Source organism: Herpailurus yagouaroundi, unplaced genomic scaffold (genome assembly GCF_014898765.1).
Source record: "Herpailurus yagouaroundi ecotype Mexico unplaced genomic scaffold, PumYag 181, whole genome shotgun sequence".
NCBI classification, from domain to species: Eukaryota; Metazoa; Chordata; class Mammalia; order Carnivora; family Felidae; genus Herpailurus; species Herpailurus yagouaroundi.
In genome coordinates, this window is record NW_024412412.1 from 15,820,177 (window position 1) to 15,841,322 (window position 21,146).

The 21,146-nt window shown below is 41.7% G+C and overlaps 1 protein-coding gene across 3 annotated transcripts in view; it reads left to right on the forward strand.

Annotated features, from left to right (window-relative positions):
• Nucleotides 1–21,146, forward strand: part of SNX25 (sorting nexin 25) — a 134,125-nt gene that overhangs the window by 61,864 nt on the left and 51,115 nt on the right. For all 3 annotated transcript variants that reach the window (XM_040489925.1, XM_040489923.1, XM_040489924.1), the window contains exon 6: nucleotides 7,891–7,961. In XM_040489925.1, the coding sequence (XP_040345859.1) occupies nucleotides 7,891–7,961 (71 nt within the window). The remainder of the gene's footprint in view (nucleotides 1–7,890; nucleotides 7,962–21,146) is intronic.

Here is a 21,146-nt window from a genome sequence, read left to right on the forward strand (position 1 = left end):
GGCTGCATGCTCAGCGCAGAGCCTGACATGAGGCTTGATCCCACAACCCTGGGATCATGACCTGAGCTGAAATCAAGAATTGGACACTCAACTGACTGAGCCACCTAGGCGCCCCAACTTTTAAAAAATCTGTGTAAGGTATGTGTAACGAAATTACAGGAGGAGGCTGATATTTGGGGCTGTGTGTGTAAATAACTTAGAAACCAATTCTAATAGAATCCCAAAGCTGTTGTGAGCAATTGACAGTAAAAGGCAATAAATGTATATATTACTAAGGTGGTTATTTGGAGGACGAATTTTGTAGCATTTCAGGTCAGTTTGAGACGGTGGGAAGAATTGAAGAATAAAAACCTGTTCTGAGTCTTCACTACTGTAGCTAAGTGTTCAAAATTAAAGAGAGGTGGCATGTTTGGGTGGTTCAGTTGTCCAAGCTTCCGCCTCCTGATTTTGGCTCAGGTCATGATCTCACGGTGATGAGATAGAGCCTCATGTCAGGTTCTGCGCTGACAGTGTGGAGTCTGCTTGTGATTCTCTCTCTCTCTCTCTCTCTCTCTCTCTCTCTCTCTCTCCCCCCCCCCCCCGTGCCTCTCCCGCCCACCCCCACCCCCATAAAAACTAAAGAGAAGTGAGGTCATAACTTGGGCAGGGGATAAGCTGTCGTCATGTGACTTTTTCCTTGTCTTTGGGACAAGAGATACTGGAAGTAAGATCTTGCCATAGTTGGGAAAGAGCCAAATCTTATTAGTGGCTTGCTCTTAATATTGGCATTCACAGTATTGTTTTGGAAAAACACATATTATAGCTCTGCATTTCTGATCAAGAGAATGTTCACAAATATCGGTACTCCAGATTCTTGAACTAAACTTGGCACCAACAAGGCCGTGTGCTCCTCAGGATGAAGAAAGCCGAGTGAATGCTAACTATCTCTGAAGAGCTGGCTTCCAGACTAGGAAGCCTGTGCCATGAGGGATGGCCAGCATTTGGATATACATTGACCCTTGAAAAACAGAGGGTCGGGATGACAACCCCCCGTGCAGTCAAAAATCTGCATATAACTTTGGGCTCCCCCCAAATTGAATGACTAATATGCTGTTGACTCTGGCAGCCTTACTGGTAGCATGTACACTCAATCAACACGTATGTTGTATGTTCTGAGTATCACATATTGTATTCTTACAATAAGCTAGAGAAAAAATGTTAAGATGATATAAGGAAATGTGGGGCACCTCGGTGGCTCAGTTGGTTGTGTCCAACTTCAACTCAGATCATGATTTCATGGTTTGTGAGTTCGAGCCCCACATTGGGCTCTCCGCTGTCCGCGCAGAGCCTGCTTTGGATCTTCTGTCCTCTGTCTCTGCTTGTTCTCTCTCTCTTTCAAAATAAATAAACAAGCAAAAAAGAAAATATAAGGAAAAGAAAATACATTTGTAGTACTGTACTATTTTGAGAAAACCCTGCCTATAAGCAGACCCACATACTTAAAATGTTGCTCAAAGGTCAACTGTATATAGTGTGTGATTTTGTTGAGAATGAAAGTCACTCATTTCCCACTTCATCTTTTGGTATCAAGTGAGGGTGAATTTTACAAATTCAGTAATCATCTTCATTTTTTAAAAATGTCTTTATTTTTGAGAGACAGACTGAGCACGAGGAGGACGGGGGCAGAGAGAGAGAGGGAACACAGAGCTGGACACGGGGCTCGAACTCTTGAACCATGAGATTATGACCTGAGCTGAAGTTGGGAGGCTTAACTGACTGAGCCACCCAGGCGCCCCTCAATAATCCATCTTCAAATGCCTGTTATGTGTGAGGAGGGTTTGGTGTATATAAAGATGAAGTGGTTCTGCATCCTTGGATTTATTCCCCTGCCATCAAGGTGTTAGTAGTCCGGCATAGGAGACCCATGTGGATACAAATCGCTAAATGTGAAGCAAGGTATTAAGACCGGAAGTGGAGTGCAAAGTGCTAAAGAGTGCGTAGGAGGCTTATGCCGTAGAGGATAGGAATTGGAGAGCTTCAGAGAGGAATGCTATGAACTGACTGTTTTGGAACAAAGAGGATTTCAGCAGATAACGGAGAGAGGTGGTGTGCAAGAGGGAGAAGAAACAGAGCAAAGGCTGGGAGTCAGGAAAGAGCCGAATATGTTAGGGTATTATATGTGGTCTGGTTTGGCAGGAAAACGGTATCCACGAGGGATATAGAAGGCAGTGAGGCTGCAAAGATGACCTGGCATTGACCATGCTCTTATCCTTGGAAAGGACTGAGATGAATAAACATGAACCCACACTGAATTTTAGGGTAGCAGGAAATGGTTAAGAACATGAGCTTTGGAATCAGGCAGCACCCCAGGTTATAATTTTGGCTCTAGTACATAAAAACAATGAGACCTTGAATAGATTTCTTAATCCACCTGAACAAATTCTTCCTCTCTAATGTGGGGATAATTACAATACCTATTAGGAGGATTAAATGAGATAAAATATCTAAACAGGTACCTGGTACCTGATGAGAGGAATCTATAAATGTTAGCTGGTATTACATAATTTTATGGATTCATTTAAGAAATTTAACTCTTCACTCAAATAGCATGTATTTCTTCAGTACCATTGATGACTCATTTGTTCCAGAGCATGAATCACAAGAATATCAAGAGAACAGATTGTTCAGAATATTATTTGTACCTGTTTAGTTTTACAGATGTTAACGCATATTAATTTAGCTTCTTGTCTTAGTTTGGGCTGCTGTAACAAAAATACCACAGGCTGGGTGGCTTAAACAACAGACATTTCTCATAGCTCTGGAGGCTGGGAAGTCCAAGATCGAGGGGCCGGATATTGGGTGTCTGGTGAGGGCTGACTTCCTGATTTATAGAGGGCCTTCTCATTGTAACCTCACAAAATGGAAAGAGCTCTCTGGGGTCTGTTTTAATTATAGGCACACATCTCCTTTATGAGAGCACCACCACTCACAAGGGCTAATCACCTTCCAAAAGTCCCCGCCTCCAAATACCATCGCGTTGGGGGGGATTAGGCTACAACGTATGGATTTTGGAGGAACAAAACATTCAGTCCGTAGTATTCATTAATATTTACTGAGTGCCTGTCCTGTGTTTAGTGCCAAGCTAGGTCATATTGGGGAATACAAGACACAATCCCTGTCTTCAAGAGGCTCATGATTTATTTAGTTGGGGAGAAAAAAGGTAGCATATCTTTCTTATAGACAAAGCTGCAATTTTATTTTAGGCTCAGGTGTGTTATTTCTCAGAGAAGTGTGAGGCCCTGAAAGGACTAGACATACCATTTCTTAAGTTCATAGCACTCTGTAGAAATGTGACTCTTTAAAATAGCAATATAAAATAGTAGGTAAATAGGAACTATGATAGAGCAGAAGTAATCTAGTATTTCAGAGAAGAGAAATATTAATGTGAACTAGAAGGAAGTGGCATTGTATGTAAGATCTAGTTAAGTGGACAAGTAAGGAGATTGTTTCTAGAAGGAAACAGCATGAGCAAAAGCCTGGAAAGTCAGTGTGGTTCTGGTTGAATGGCTAAAGTTAGCAACTCAGGAAACAACAGGTGTTGGTGAGGATGCAGAGAAAGGAGAAGCCTCTTACACTGTTGGTTGGAATGCAAACTGGTGCAGCCACTCTCAGAAACAGTATGGAGGTTCCTCAAACAGTTAAAAATAGGACTACCCTATGATCTGGCAGTTGCACTAATAGTTATTTCCCCAAAGGATACAAAAATGCAGATTTGAAGGGGTACATGCACCCCGATGTTTCTAGCGGCATTAACAATAGCCAAATTACGGAAAGAGCCCAAATGTCCACTGACTGATGGATAAAGAAGATGTGGCAAATACATACAATGGAATATTACTCAGCCATCAAAAAGAATGAAATCTTGCCATTTTCAATGACATGTGTGGAGCTAGAGACTATTAGGCTAAGTGAAATAAGTGAGAGAAAGACAAACACCATATAATTTCACTTATGTGTGGAATTTAAGAAACAAATGAACATAGGGGTTAAAAAGAGAGGCAAACCAAGAAATAGACTCTTACCTATAGAAAACAAAAGGATGGTTACTGGAGGAGAGGTGGGGGGTGGTGGTGGGATAGGCCATGGGGATTAAGGAGGGCACCTGTGATGAGCACTGAGTATTGCATGTAAATGATGATGCCCTAAATTCTACACCTGAAACTAATATTACACTCCGTGTTAGCTAACTAGAATTTAAATAAAAACTTGGGGAGGAAAAAAAGAAACTGCCTTGGTTGAGTCTAGGTTTCTATGGAGGGGGAAAAGAAGCTGGGTTGGATGAGAGAGCCGGTGCCAAGGTGCAGAGCGAATGCAGGATGGAATGTACAGTTATCACTGAGGGAGGTCACTGGAGGTGTTGAGCAGGGGAGGGAGGAGATGAGTGGTCTTTTAGGAATGTTTTAACAGGGGGTGCTCAAGATGGTTTGGATGGGAGAAAGGATTGAAGTCAAGAGGACAATTAGACTAGTTTGTGCAGTGACCCACAGGTGAAAAGGCCTGAGATAGGGTGGTGACAAATGGAAGAATAAGAAAGGAGCTTGTTTGAAGAATCAGAGGACAAGTCAGTAGAGCTTTGAGACTGATCTTTACTGTTCGGGAAGAGAGCTAAGATTTTGAGGCTGGAAGGATAGATGCTGGTGCAGGAATGGAGAGGTGAAGAAAGTGTACCGAAGGTAAGTTTAGTTTGGACAGGCTGAGTTAGGTAGGCAGGCATGTAGATAGGTCAATAAATAGAGATAGAGAAGCAGTTTAGAAAATGTCTTAAGATGACTCATAATACTACCAATTGCCCTGCATTTTCCTTTATTTCTCTTTTGGATTATAGCCCTGGTTCATATACCACATATTTACATACCTGAAATCATGAATGTACATACTATTTTGCATTTTAGAATTAGAGTGTCGTTAAAATCTATTTTTATGTGGTTTTTAAAATTATTCATACTATTGACTGAAGTTTTTCCCCTTGGTGTGATCCATCCCCAGAGCTTCCTGAAAGCAGGGACCATATTGGTGCTGTTCATTCCCGTGTGGCTACAACATAGGCCTATTGAGCCCATGGATTATCTCTTTTCTTTGTAGAAGTTGCTATAATAAGCATGTATATGATTTTTTTTCTGTTTCTGTCAAAATATTTCCTTACGATAAGTTTGTGAGATTAGGACTGCTGTGTGAAAGGGTAACTGTCTATTTGCAGGTCACCCGGATAGCAACGCACGAGGATGAGTTTGGGGAAATGTGCTGCACTTGAGTGAAAAGTCAGTGCTTTCCAGTTGTAGAACCTCATTCCGAGGTTAAATTTAAGACTCAGGGAGAGTTAAACTTTGATGATTCCAGGTTTGCGTATGCTTCTTAAAAGCTGTTTCCTCATCCATTCAGTAACTTGAGGGAAAAAGCACATAAGGAGCTATTGTTGGGCTTTAACATTATTTGGAGGAATGAAGGCAATTTCATTAGAAGTCTTTATCGATCATTAATTTCCTACCCAGGCTCCCATTTGGAAAACATTGGTGAGTGTGCATTTAGCCATGCTTTACGTATGGGGTCTTCAGGGAGCTCTCTATCAGTTGGGATGGCATTTGGCCATGAGACAGGTTGACTTACAGTGACTTAAACAAGTTAGGGATTGATTTTCCTCATGTAACAAGATATCCTAGGATGAGTAGTCTGGGGGCTGTTATGGCTGGGTGATGTCATTGGAGATCCAAAGTCCTGTCTTAATGTCACCAGCTTTGCCTGTGGCTTTCATCCTCATGGCTGCTGTGCCTTCATCCAGCTGCGTCCTTGTTTAATGCAGGAAAACGGAGGGAGGGCAAAGATGAAAGATGGAAAGGGCTTTTCTGTGGAGCCTGTCCCTTTCAAAAGCTTCCCTGGATCCCCACTCAGCAACTTCTGTTATTTCGTAAGTTAGAGCTACAGTTGACCCTTGAGCGACACTGGTCTGAACGGTTCGGGGTTTTGATTAATGCAGAACAATATTGTAAATGCATTTTCTTAACGTTTTCTTTCTTTTTTTTTTTTTTTTTTTTAGCTTTATTATAAGAATACAGTAGGGGCGCCTGGGTGGCTCAGTCGGTTAAGCATCCAACTTCAGCTCAGGTCATGATCTCACCATTCATGGGTTTGAGCCCCGCATTGGGCTCTGTGCTGACAGCTCAGAGCCTGGAGCCTGCTTCAGATTCTGTGTCTCCCCTCTCTCTGCCCTCCCCCACTCACGCTCTGTCTCTCTCAAAAATAAACATGAAAAAAAAAATAAAATCTTTGAAAAAGAAAAAAATACATCCAGTATATAATCCATCCAGTATATAATACAGTATATGTGTTAACTGCTTATGCCATTAGTAAGGCTTCTTGTCCACAGTAGGCTATTACTGGTTAAGTTTTTGAGGAATCAAAAGTTATATGTGGATTTTCAAGTGCTTGGGGCATTAGCACCTCTAACCTCCATGTTGCTCAATGGCCAGCTGTGTATCCAGTGGCCATTCCTAAATGCTAGGGAGAAGGTTAGTATTTTTAGCTGGGTGCCTTGCTTTCCCTGATAAAACTGGTTAGTGAAGAAGAAAAAGAGAAAGAATGCTGGCAACCAGCAGTGGTGGCCACAGTCTCCAGGTGACATGCTGACAGTGCTCCTAACAGCCTCTCCTTTGAGGTGGGGAAAGGCAAGCACCGATATTTTTATCATACAGGTGAAGGAATAAAAAGATGTGAATTTGTGAGGAATCCATGAATAGCTATGATATGATGAATTTATGTCTGTCATCTGGATTTTAGTTGAAGAGCCAAAGGACGTATGAAGCCAGCCAAATGTGGCATTAAATCTTTGGATGCTGCAAAGTTCATGTTCAGAGTGAGAATTAATGTTAAATGGCTTTGTTATGGGCAGACTCTTAGTCAATATAATCAAGGGCTAAGAAACACTCAGGCTAGAGGCTTTTGATTAGGGCAGTACTTGGTAACCATTGTATAGCTCTTAAGAACTTGGGTTCATAAAGGCCAGCTGCGTGTGCTCAAAATAGCCACAACTCTAGGGTTAAATCCAGCACTTAACAGTGTGAACTTTTATTTTTCCTGACTCAGAGGGGTTTTCAGTTACACATATGTAAACCTGGTGGAAACCTAGTGGAATAATCTATTCCAGTGGTTCCTAACTCTTTCTGTGCATGAGAGTTCCCTGGGGAGCTCAAACAATACTGATGTCATGGACCCACAGCAGATACTCTGATTCTGTTGGTCGGGAATGGTCTTCTAAGTGAGAAGTAAAGAGGGAAATCACTAAGGGAGTGGGAGTGGAACTGGACGTGAGAGGATGGCTTTGAGAAGTATGTCAGATAGTACCGTCCAACAGAACTTTCTGCAAGGATGAAAATGTTCTATTTGTGCTGTTCAGTATGGTCTGTGAGGTGCATTTGGCTACTGAGCGCTTCAAATGGGGTTGTGCAGCTGAGGAACTAAAATTTTAATGAGTTGGCCACCTGTGGCTCAGGGCCACATTATTGGATAGGTCAGGTTCAGAAGGTAGAGTCCATAGGCTACAGTTACCACGTAGGGAGAGGTGGGTAGTGGTGGTGGGTGAAAGAGAAGGAGGAGTTGAGTACAGTTGCAAAGTTTCTGTCTTCAGAGAGGAGGCAGATGGTGATGCTTCCGGTATCAGGAATGAAGTTGGGGGGCGAGTTCATGAGTTTACGTGAAGGTCTCAGCACCTGGCCTGTTGTAAATGCTTAATCACATCTGGGCAGGATTCACGGCTCCTGTGTTTTATTTGATGAGTACAAAATACAGTCTAAAAGGATCTCTGAAAATAGTATTTTCTTCCTATTCAATCTTTTCTTTTTCTCTCTTTTTAAATATCAGGTATCAAATTGTAGTGGAAATAATCCAAGCGACTACAATTAGCAGCTTTCCCCAGCTGAAGAGGCACAAGGGTAAGAACCGTTTGTTTTCTTCAGCTCTACATTTTGCCGGTTCTGGAACTCCCCCAGTTTTCTCTCCTGTCAGAATGTTAGCAAGTGTGAGCATTTTTCTGGCTCACATTTAAATATTTCCAATTTATTAGTATAACAGCAGCATTAGAGAAAGTAAGTATAATTTCATGCTAACAAGAACCTTTGTATTTCTGTGTTTCTTTAAACTTTCTTCATCCGTAGTCCTAATTTTTCAGACTGAAATCATTGGGTATATAGTGCTTCTGTTCTGTTTTGAAAGTAAGCATGATTTCATGACTTTTTTCTCATTAAAGTTTAATCTAAATATTCGTTAATATTTCTAATTTGAAACGTAATCTTAATAGTTATTTAAATGACTCCAGTGAGTTGATGTTTTGTAATTTCCTTAACCTTTTTCTTTAGTTAAGGTTTGTATCTTAACTTGTATTCGTGTATTCTTTCCTCCTCCTGGGTTTAAAAAGAAAAAAAAAGTTCTATGTTTTTCCCATTTGTTTCCCTTCAAATGAAGAGATTTTTACCTAGGCATGATAGGAATAATTAAGGTGTGAAGCTGGCTTTCAACTCCCTTCTCCTTGGCCTGGGGCTAGCATATCCCCCCTCATAGATATCCTCCTCTCAGAGACCTGTCACTATCTAGAGTGCAAGTCTTGATCCATAGCTAAGAGGCAGCAAACGCCTTGTTAGGCTAGCCTTGCCATGAAAATCTCCAGGCCCGCTCGAGTCCCATCAGGAAGCAGAGTGTTGAAGGAAGAGTTGGGCCAGAGTCTTACAACGTGTGCCTACAGAGGCAACAGGGAGCTTGGCCTGGGGACTTTTCCTTGTGTGTGAGTCACTGGCCGAGATAGGAGCTAGGTAAAAACGAGATGAAGGGACAGACTAGGAAGAGGCACAGATTCTTAATCTCTCTGCCCAGCAAGGAAGATTGTACAAATTTGTTCATTCAAAAAATGTTACTGAACACAACTGGGTGATGATGATACGGTAGTGGGGAAAAACAAAATCTCTGCATTAAGCTCTTAAATGAAGCTGGGAGGCAATCAGAAAATGAGCAAATCAAATAAGCAGCATTTTATTTTTAAAGTTTATTTGTTTAAGAGGGAGAGACAGTGAATATGCAAGCTAGTAGGGGAGAGAGAGAGGGAGAGAGCATCTTAAGCAGGCTCCCCACTGTTAGTACAGAGCCCAATGTGGGGCTTGATCTCATGAATCGGGAGATCATGACCTGAGCAGAAATCAAGTGTCGGATGCTTAGCTGACTGAGTCAACCCAGGCACCCAAGTAAGCAGTATTTTAGATGTGGTGTGTGCCTTGGAGAAAAAGCTGTGAGAGGGGGTGTGTGGCAGGGAGGTCTGGCTCAGCTGGAGGGGGAGGTAGATTTGCATTCAGATGGGTCATCTGGGAAGACCTCCCCCCACTTGGTGACCTGGGAGCAAAGACCTGGGGGCCTGAGGGTATCTGGGGAAGGACAGAAGCAAAACTCTGAGGCAGAAGCACGTGGGGCTTGCTTGAGTCACCTGTGTGGCTGGAAAGGGGTGAATTGGGGGAGAGAAGCCAGACACGAGATGGGAGAGGTGGCACTGGACCCCATTCCGAAGGACCTTACTGGTACTGCTGGGACTTTGGCTTTTAGTCGGCAAGAGGAAGGAAGTCTTTTTTTGAGCAAAGGAGGTGTGATCTGATTGATCCCCGCGAGGCTGTGGGCTCTGTTCCTCTCCTTTTTTCTTACTGTTCCTGCAGAGAAGATGCTTCATTTCAGACAGTTATTTTTAAGAGGATAGTAGAGAGGGAATTCTAGTTGCCACCGTTATCTTTCCTCAGTGTTCCTCGTTGATACGTGAGTCTAGTCAGCGAGATCCCTTCCTTATTCTGTGGTGTTGTATTAGTTTACTAGGGCCATTGCAAAGTAGCACAGACTGCATGGCTTTGACAACAGAACTTTATTTTCACACTGTTCTGGAGCCTGGAAGTCCGAGGTCAAAGTGTCCAAGGTGTTGACAGGGTGGTCCCTTCTGAGGACTGTGAGGGAGGGGTCTGTTTTAGCCTCTCCTCTTGGCTTGTAGTTGGCCATCTTCTCTCTGTGCCTTCATATCGTCTTCCCTCGGCTCAGGTCTTTGTCTAAATTTCCTGTTCTTGCAAGGACACTACTCGTATTGGATGAAGGCCCACCCTAATGGCCCCATTTTAACTTAATCACCACTGTAAAGACCCTATCTCCAAATATGGTCACTCTGAGGTACTGGGGGTTAGTATTCATGAATCTGAGGGTGGGAGCGGGAACACAGAGAAGCCCATACAGTTATGTTACTAGCCATTCTCCACGACACTTCTTCCTTTCATGCCTCATTTTCCATCTAAGCTGCCCTCAGAACTGTCTTGCTCTCAGAAATGTCTCCTTCTATTCAAGCACTGGGGAGAAGGCAAGCAAGCTGAGCTCACTTGGGGCCGTGGAGCTGTTTTCCCTTGGGACAGAAAACCCCGGAGACTGGTTTACCTCTCTGAGGTCACTGATTAGCAGTGATATTGTCACTGGTTTTAAATTTATTCAAAATTCTCATTGGATAGTTGTGGTTTGTTTGGTTTGGCTGTAAGCCAGAGAATCTCTTCCTCTCTCAAAGTCTAGGACTCTGCTTCTTGTATATGCACAACTAGCTTGAAACAACCCTTAGGCTTAGAATTTGGGACAAGCCATCTCCATGCCAGGAGCCTTCATTTCATGTTGGGCTCCAGAGGACAGAATGTGTGCCGGAGAACTTTGTGGAGAGAGGCAACTTTGGTTTTGCTTCACAAAGCAAACGCAGACACTTTATGGAGCCACAGGAAGCGTGTAAATGTGAGGAAGTGACTGTGACCAACACAAAGATTTTTATAATCAACTTTCCACTTTAGTCTGTATATCACTAGAAGGTTTTGATAGAATATTTACATTGTATTTTTATTGAATAATTCCACTGAAAAAGGTGTTGAATATTTTGATAAGTTATTTGAGTTAATAGATTTAAAAAATCATATAAAAATTCAGTGTTGATAAAATAAATAAAAATGTTCTCCCTAATTATATTCAGGTTATGGTTGATGACATGGTTAATGATTCAAGTCTATTTATGTTCCTATTTTTATAATAAAGCATGTCAGTGTAGTGTCACTGGTCATCGTAGCTCTGACAAGGTTAGAGGAACCATATAGTGCACAGTCACATATAGCTGGAAATAGAAAAATGAAAGCCGATTAGTTATAAAATCTTTCAGAAGTATTTTTGGAGTATTCCGACGAGCAGGGTGAGGCAATGTCTGGGAATGAAGTATTCCAGTCTAGGACCTGGATAATGGTAGTGCAAGGAAGGGATTGATAAGGAAGACTATGGAAGGAAAATAGCCTGCTTGGTGACTGGTTGGATACGAGAAAGAATCAGATGATGGGACGTTATTGTGCTGGTACAGCCTGCTGACTTTTCACATGAGGAAATGGTTATCTGGAGAAGTTAAAGACCCTAACTTGTAGTCTGCACCTGCTTCTGTCCCTTTGCTTCAGGTTGGTGAGGTGAAGTTTAGGGTAGAGGACAGGACGAGGGCAGCAGTTAGGAGAGCTTGTTCAAGTGAGCTTCTCTTGGTAGCTTCCTAATGAAACCCGGACGTGTCCTTTTATGTCTCTAGGACTCCTTTCTTTCAGTCTTGAGGTTGGGTGCTCTCGACGATCATACAGGGTTTCTCAGTGAAGACACCGAAAGAGTCAGGGAATGTGTATGAGGGACTGGTCTCGGGTGTTTTGGATTTGCAGGGATAGCAGGATAGAAAAGTACCTGTTCGGCATTTGTAAGCTGGGATTCACACTGTGGAGAAAGAGCGCAGCCCTGCAGAAACATATTTGCATGTTACCAGTATAGAGGTGATAGTTAATAGTCTCCTTTTATCCTGTCTCCAAGTCAAGTATCCTTGCAGAGCCGATGCGGTGTTCTCCGTTATTGGAGGAGAATAGCGTATACCAGTCTGAAGTGACTTCTCCGAATTCATAATAACATCTGCTGTCTCACTGTTTAAATTCATTATGTAGGTGGCTTCCATTTTAAAGAATTAGGTTGCTGTAATTTAAGTGCACTTTTTTTTTTTTAATGAAAAAGGAAGATCAAATTTAGCATCCCCATTGTCCTTACTTTTTCTTTAATCAGTAACATATTGAGTCTTATAGGAAGTAGGTTTTTAAATTTTTTTAATGTTTGGGTTTTTTTTTTTTTTTTTTTTTTTTTGAGAGAGAAAGGGAGACAGCGTGAGCTAGGGAGGGGCAGAGAGAGAGGGAGACACAGAAAGCGAAGCAGGCTCCAGGCTCTGAGCTGTCAGCACAGAACCTGACATGGGGCCTGAACTCACAAACTGCGAGTTCATGATCTGAACCAAAGTTGGATGCTTAACTGAGCCACCCAGGTGCCCCAGAAGTAGTTCTTTTTTGTCTGTAAGATCTGGAGTTTTGATATGTGGCTGGCAGATAAAAGGTTACTTTAAAGACTGGTTCCAGATAGTAATGATATCATTCCTCAACTTGATCTTTAATGTATTTCAAATAAATTTGTGTGTTTATTTTCTTCCCTGTAAAAATCGTTAAGGAAAGTTAAAGTTTTAGCGTTAGAAGTCTCCCCAAAACATAATTGAGTCATTTTTAGAGATCTTTGCATTTTAGGGATAGTGTGATCTAGTAAAAATACTCTCAGACAAAGAATCAGGGGAAAACCTCAGTCTTTATGTGAAGCTTTTGACTTAAGCCCCACCTGTCTACACTGTTTTCTTAAATTTGGAAAATCAGCCTGTGCTCATTTTATATCTCACAGCGACCATGTAGCAGTGCCACCAGGTTGTGTGTGCAGTTGTAAGCACTTTCATTCCCAATGCCGTTTCTCCTTCTTGCCACGTTACTTTTGTGGGTGGGAAAGTGAAGAATTTAAAAAAAAAAATGCACAGATAGAAGATCCTAAGAATACTTAGGATTCAACTTAGAGATGGGAACTTTATTTATGAATGTATATATGCATTTATGTATTTATGAATGTATACATATATATATCACTATATATATACTATATATATATGTACTATAAATGTAGTTTTGTTGTTCCATATAAAGCTATTTCTGGCAAGTCTTTTTCAGTCACAATCATTGACAATTAAGAAATGTTTTGCAATTGCAAAAATACTTTGAAGATTTAAGGAAAAAATTGCTGTATAACAGGTTGGGAGAAATTACCTGATTATGTGCCCTCTGAAACCTTAAGGAGCCAATCAGCTAACTCAGGATGACAGAGGAAGGCCTGGGGACCGCTTTGCTTTGTATATTCAGGAAGGTTCAAAATAAGGCTTTTGAGGCTTCAGCAAGCTCCAGCCAATCCACATAAACTTCTGCATGTGTTTCAGATTCACTGTAGATTAGTGTATCATAAACGAGGAGCAAATTACTCTCCTTAATGAGGTAGAAATTTTAATTTGATATTTGATGGCTCTTTTGGGGGGAGATTTTTATATTTTCAAGAAGTAAGGTATCAAATAATTTTTAACATCTTAACAGTGCTTCAGCAGTTTAATTGCTGATACGATTCTAGGGAAAATAAGTCCTAGAAATAAAAAAAAAATTATATTATGGAACTCATCTCCTTGTCTTGTGGATACGAAAATTATATTAGGTATAATCAGGGAAAAGGGTCTTAGAGAAAACTTACAGATATGGAACAATTTGAAACAATTAGTCTCAGAAGGTTTAGTTTACTCACAAAATTTTCTTACCTCTGACCTTATTTTATCATTGATCCTGGCCAAATGTATTGATTTACTAAAGCCTAAATCTTACCCACTAATAACCTCAACTGCTTGTTGGTCATGGAATTTGGGAAGTTTAGCTGAGTTCAGCTAGCTAACTTCAGTGAACTTTTTTTCAGTCTTCATTTTCTTTGACCGTTTGGTGCATTTGACATTGTTGGAGTTCCTCAGTGTTTGTTTCTAACCCTCTCATTATTTTATACCTGTGTGGTCCAATATAAGAGCTATTAGCCATATATGGTTATTCAAGTTTAAATTAAAGGTAAATCCAGATTTAAAACCCAGTTCTTCAGTCATGCAAGCCACATTTCAAGTGTTCAGTAACCCCTGAAGTCATTGTTGCACTATATGCTAACTAACTTGGATGTAAATTAAAAAAAAAAAAAAAAAAGCAAGTGTTCAGTAACCATCTGTGGCTACCATATTGGATAGTACAGAACGAACATTTCCATCACCACACAAGTTCTTTTTTTTTTTTTTTTTTGAGTTTATTATTTATTTTGAAAGAGAGAGAGCGTGCAAGCAGGCTGTGCAGTGTTAGTGTGGAGCCCGATGTGGGGCTCGAACTTACAAATCAAGATCATGACCTGAGCTAAAATCAAGAGTTGGATACTTAACCAACTGAGCCACCCAGGTGCCCCCATCACCACAGAAGTTCTGCTGGGTAGCACTGCCTATACCCATTCCCAGGCCGGTCTTCTCTTTTCCTTTATCTATATGCTGATAAATCTCCAAATTTCCATCTACAGAACCTCTCTGCTCTACTTACTACTGCTTACTCAGTATTTTTATTTGAGTATCTTAAAGGCATTTCCAAATGAAAATGCAAATCAGGGGTGCCTGGGTGGCTCAGTCAGTTAAGCACCCAACTTTGCTGAGGTCATGATCTCACAGTTCATGGGTTTGAGCCCCACATCGGGCTCTGTGCTGGCAGCTCAGAGCCTGGAGCCTGCTTCAGATTCTGTGTCTTCCTCTCTCTGCCCCTTACCCACTCACACTCTCTGTCTCAAAAAAATAAACATTAAAATTTTTTTTTTAAAAATGTGCAAATCAAAGTACCACATAACTGGTCATCCTCTTAGTTTCTTGGTCTCAGTGAATGATATCATCACCCATTCATATGTCATAAACCTAGAAGTCATCTTTGTTCATTCCTTCTTCATCGTATACAATGACTAGTCCATTATCATCACAAAATTTGACCTTCACAATATATCTCAACTTTGTTCTCTTTCTCTAAACCACCATCTTCCACCACTAGTCTCTCTTGAGCTATGGTAATAGCTTAATTGGTCTCCTTATATCTACGCCTGCCCCTATTTGATATATTTTTCATACTGACGTCATATGATTAAAAAAACATGCAGATATCCTCATGTCACCTCCATGCTTAAAACCCTTCATTGTCTTTTCATTGTTCTTAGACGTGAAATCTACAAGGTCCTGCTTGCTCTGGTCCCTGTTACTGTCTTCAGCCTTATGTCTTGCTGTTCTACTCCCTCTTGTTGTAGTCGAGCCACACTAATGTTTCTATTTCCTCAACTCACCGTGATTCATCCTGCCTCATATTCTTTGCCTGTTTTGCTGATTCTTCTTGGAATGCTACCCTACTTTCAATCTCACTCTGTCTAGGTAGCTCCTACTTATCTTTATATTTTATCTTGAATTTCTCTTCTCTGATCACAACCCCACTTCCCCTGATTCTGGGTAGGTGAGACAACTCCTGAGTTTTTATCAGTAGAGAAGGATATACTCTGAAGGAAGTCTTAATCACCAGAGGTAGGTCTTGAGTCATTCAACAAACTGTGTTTTGAATGCCATTATGTGTTAGGTACAGCTGTGCAATGAAAAAAACTGTCTCTGACCTCAAGGAGATCCTAGTCTAACAAGGAGACAGGTAGACACACATACAAACTTAGAGTACCATTCGATAAATGCAGTGAGCGTTGCATGTTCAGGGTTTAGTCGTGGCACAGATGCGCAGAACAGTCCACTCTACCTGGAACAGGTGGTCCAGAAAGACTTTTTCTTTAGAGTAGCAGAGTTGAGTTGGAACAATTGAGTGCCTCTCATTTCCTGGGCTTGTCAGGTGGATGTGGGTAGATGGTACCACATGTCCACAAAGAAGACAGTTGTGGAATGGCCTCCTGTGTATAAGCCATGTCAAGGGAGATACTGTGCTGGTGCTTGACATGTAATGAAGAGACAAGGCTTGATAGGAAGACAGGAGCCAATACTAAAGATGCTTGTAAGCTATCCTAAGAAGTTTAGACTTAATCCTGTGGAGCAGTGGTTCTCAAACTATAGTGTGCGTCACAGTTACCTGGAGGGCTTGTTACAATGCAGATTCCTGGACCCTACCCCAAAGTTTCTGACGTGGGGCTCGATCTCACAAACTGTGAGATCATGACCTGAGCCCAAAAAAAAAAAAAAAAAATCAAGAGTTGGATGCTTAACCAACTGAGCCAGCCAGGTGCCCTAAGATCTGTAACTTCTACCATGTAAAGAAATGGCAAAAACATGGTCATCTACACCCTGGAAGAGGGCTTTCACCAGGACCTGGCCATACCAGTACCCTCATCTTGAATTACCAGTCTCCAGGGGTATGAGAAGAAATTTCTGTTGTTGATAGCCACCTAGTCTGTGGTGTTTGTTATAGGTGCCTGAATGAACTAAGACACTGGTCAAGTATAGGAATTCTAAGTAATATGGGGACACGGGCTAAACTTTCCCTACAGTTTGGTGGGAATAAGTCCAGTATTTCAGCTCCCTTCTTAAAGCCTTCTTTTCTGTTCTGAATCTGGAATGTTATTAAGAATAGTTAAGGTGATGCAAGAGTGATAATTCCTCAGTTGACTACAACAAAGGATGTGATGTTGATTTGAGTCTGCTAGAAACTGCTAAATACAAATAGTACACCCTTGGGAGTGATGCTCATAGTATAGATGGGGAGGCTTTGGTCAAGTTGTTCATCTTCTTTAGGGTATAAGTAAACAGTTTCAAAATCGAATATATCAAGCAGAACTGTAGAACTTCAGAACATATTACATGTGTATATGGACACAGAATTGCTGATAAGAACCATAATGGTTTCCATTAGGAATTATTTTAAAAGATAATATGTACCTTCTTTGTCTGATTTGGTATTTAAAGGTGTCTCTGCCTGAAAGAGGGTAGCTAATTTGTAGACTCTAATGGACTTCTCAGGGTCCTTTCTTGTGCTTTGATGTGATCTGATTTTTGAGCATTGCTGTAATCTGATACAAATGGCTCCTGATTTCTGAATCGCCTGACCTTAGAAGATGCCCCAGCCCATTGCCACAGCGGCCCTCCTGCTGTGAGTACCGCAGCCTCTAGCGCCTGCTATCCCTTGGCCAGCATCCTGCCAAGCCCCCTGGCCCCCACCCGTTCTCGGCCTCAAAGGGTGAAGGGCTCAGGGCACGCCCACTACCCTCTCTGTAGTCTCCCAACACTGTAGGAGTCCTTCCACCTCCGTACCCCAAGAAAACTTTAATCATCGCATATTCTAACACCCACATTTACACAAATGAAGTTCAGGCTCAGCGATAGTAAGCAACATACCCTGTGTAACTAGAACTAGTTAGTCACACACAGATTTGGAACTTCAACTCGGGTCTCCTAATTTTTACTCCTGGTCTCTTCCCACCGTGCTGCTTATTCTCAAAGGTAGATGTTATGAAAGTCCTGGTAGAAGCTTACAAATTATTGGGCCAGATCTGTGTTCTAAGTATGTGTCTTGTACCTGTTCAACTCATGGCTCCAATTTGGGAGCAGGACTCTCCTGGTAATTTATTGTGTGGATATAGTTGATATGACACTATTACTTTAAAAACGTATCGCAAGCATGTTGGAGGACCTTAAGCCAAAGGAAGTACTACAAGTTTCAGTACTTGAGACATTTAAAGGGAGGAAGTAGAAAGTGTGCTGTAAGCATGTCTGACCAGGCTGGGCAAGGTCAAACTACAAGATCTCTGTAGTCTTCTCCCATGATAACGTGAGTGGTTCCGCCATCAGCTCCTGCTATGATTTCTGCTTACTCCTCAAGTACTCTTCCTACTAAAGTGGAGTGACACTTCAGACTATGAAATCCGGGTGTTTGGTATGATAAGAAAATCCCATTTGTTCTTTTTGAAAAAGAACATACTGGCCTCAAGTTGAAAAGTAAGATAAATATGTGTATATATATATGTATTGATTGGTTGTTCGTTTGTTCTTGGGCAGCTTTTGAGGTGGTTTTCAGATAATTTTGAAGAAGTTTGTGATGATTAGTAACTGCTGAGAACTGGTGTCAGTTTCGTGTTAAGAAATCAAGCACCATTTTTCATTTTGAAACTTGACCAGTCCCTAGGTAAATACATACCTGTTTCTTGAACCCACCTCTCAAGGGAGTTTCTTAAAACTTGTATTTACAGGGTGCTGGGGTGGCTCAGTCAGTTAAGTGTCTGACTTTGGCTCAGGTCATGATCTCACGGTTCGTGAGTTGGAGCCCTGTGTCAGGCTGTGTGCTGACAGCTCAGAGCCTGGAGCCTGCTTAGGATTCTGTGTTTCCCTCTCTCTCTGCCCCTCCCCCCAAATAAATAAACATTAAAAAAAAAAAAAAAGACAGAAAGAAAAAACCCTTGCATTTAAGGGCACCTGGGTGGCTCAGTTGGTTAAGTGATTGACTTTGGCTCACGTCATGATCTCAGGGTTTGTGAGTTTGAGCCCTGAGTTGGGCTCAGAGCCTGGGGCCTGCTTCGCATTCTGTGTCTCCCTTTCTCTCTGCCCCTCCCCTGGTTGTTTTCTCTCTCTCTCTCTCTCTCTCAAAAACAAACTTAAAAAAGAAAACTTGTATTTACATGTACAGTGGAGACTCAAAGGATTGTTCATCTGTGGACACAAGTTGAGGAATAGAGGCCCAACATTTTCCAGTGAGGAGCTCCCTTAATTCTTTACGTTGAGGGCCTGGGGGGGCATGAGGAGGCCTGTTCATCCTGGGGAGGAGAACCGCATGCTGGGGAGTCAGGGGAAGGGGTGAGTGTGCAGCCTTGTCTACTTTACTGTCACAGACTTTATACCTCTATATTAGTACTTCTCTGTAGGGTGCAGGTGCAAGGCACAGTTTTGTCCCCCAGGGTGCCTAGGGCATTTGGTCATGTCCAGCGACCTTACTGGTTGTCCCGTCTGGGGGAAGGGATGCTACTGGCATCTAGTGGTAGAGGCCAAGAATGCTGCTCTACACAGGACAGCCCCCACAAGACAAATTTACCCAGCCCCAAATGTCTCTCGTGTCCAGGATGAGAAACCCTGCTCTGTTATCCCCTGAATCCCCCAATCAACCTGCTGAGAGTGCTGCTGTTAGGAGATGCCTTGGGATTTGGTAGCGTGCCGGGACAGGAGAAACAATACTCTGCTCCCGACATTGTCTAGTACCTGAAAAAATAAAATGGTGCCATTTTAATCCATTTATGCTTGTGCTATTTCTGGAGTCGTTAGTTTGCACTGTAAATGACTGCACTCTCTCCTTTGCCTCCTTAGGAATAGTGCTTAATAGTTCTCCCTGGTGTTTGTATTTTACTGTAAGACACTCTCACTTGCTTAAGGAAGAACTATATCATGGGCAGAAGGTTTAAAGCAAAAAGCAATGCTACGCTGTTGTCCATAGGTCTACTGTAATGTCTCTGTAGCCAGAATTGTTCACCTAATGTCTAAGCCAAATTCTCTTTGAGCAAAGGAACCCAGTGAACCCGTTTTCTTTTGTTCTGACTTCACTAAAATCTGGACTTTCCAGAAGGAAGAACAGTAAATATTCATAACTAATTGCTTTAGAATACTCTGTCACTTGTATATCCATCTTGGCACCAGTTTAAAAGAGCCGCTACCAACCATTGTTTCACCCGTCACTGTTTATCTCCCTGGCTTTCTTTTTTAAGCTAGATCAAACAGTTGTGTGATTAACCGATTTGTAACGATGCACAGCATGCAGCTAACGCTCTACAGAGAAGCAGCTACATGAATCTGATTTGAGCGGGGCCACAGCGTATTGTCGCGAACCCACTTGCCTATACTTTTCTTGGCCTGTATATTTCCGGGCTGAATGGGTTTTCAGGTCACAAAGCATATTCATCTGCATCGCGGATTTACAAGGATTTTTGTGCAACAGACACATGGGCTGCATGAGGTCCATGTTAGTCATTTAGCCCTGAACGTGGCATTAGTTTTCTGAGGCAAAAATAAACAGAATTTTCTAAGCAACAAGCTGCTGTTGAATTTGTTAGCAACAAGCTTTGTGATCAGACAATGGCATTGTATCGCCCTTTAACAAACAAGAACGTATTCACGTGAGCAGGCGACATTCAAGTAGAACATAAAAATATTCTTCTCAGCCCTGCAGCTGGGTTTTAGATGGTTTATTCTCCTTCTTTCTTCCTTCTCTTTGGAGTTTGCTTCTAGTTTTTGTGCTTTTAGAAAGGCTTTTATGTTTTCTTAGGAGAAGAATGTGGTTGTTGATAAATGTGTGTCAGTTTCTTGCTATATATGTCTCTTTAGTAGCCTATTTTAACCCCAAATTAAAATTGTGGTATAGATTTATTTTATAAAAGGAAGTTCTTTAGTTCCCAAACTTAAGAGTATTTTAAATATGTATCAAATTGAGACTTTAAAGATACATGTTTTAAAAATGAAAACTTTTTTTCTGAAAATGTGACTGTCCCAAGCATGTATTTCTTTAGGCACACACACAAAGCATCCTAGTTTGTGACAGACTAATTTGGGGAAAGACTTACATTTACCTTTATCTTCCCACTAAGGGGACTCTGCCACTAAGGGGACTCAAATATTATTTAAGTATTTGATGATGATGATGATGATGATGATGATGAAGAATGTTGAGTTACTAAGTTCTTTGGTTAGAGCCTGTCAGCCAAGCGTAGGACAAGTTGAGAAACCATTACTGAAGTCAAATGAAAATATCCCCTCAGCACACATACAGAAAAGTCATCCTGTAATATCAGACAGACCCTCTGGAACAAGGCCGTCTGTTGACCTGAAGTCTACCTGTTACCCTCTGTGCTAAGTACTGGCAAAAGCTGCTTCTGAAAGATCACATGTTTTGTGGTACTCTTCTAGGTCTTTTCAGTTACTTGTTCAGCCTGCCTTGGTACTGTTTCAGGCATTTGCACACATTGACTGAGTGGAACATGGGAGAGGTAATGGTGATCGTCCTAGGGAATTGATGGTCTCTGCTGAGTTCTATAGAACATTACTTAGACTCCACATTAAGAGGCACCAAGAAGCAGTACACAGACTCCCTTCTTTTATTGTGGGTACTTCTGATCTAAGCCAAGCAGATTATGACCCACCTCCAGAA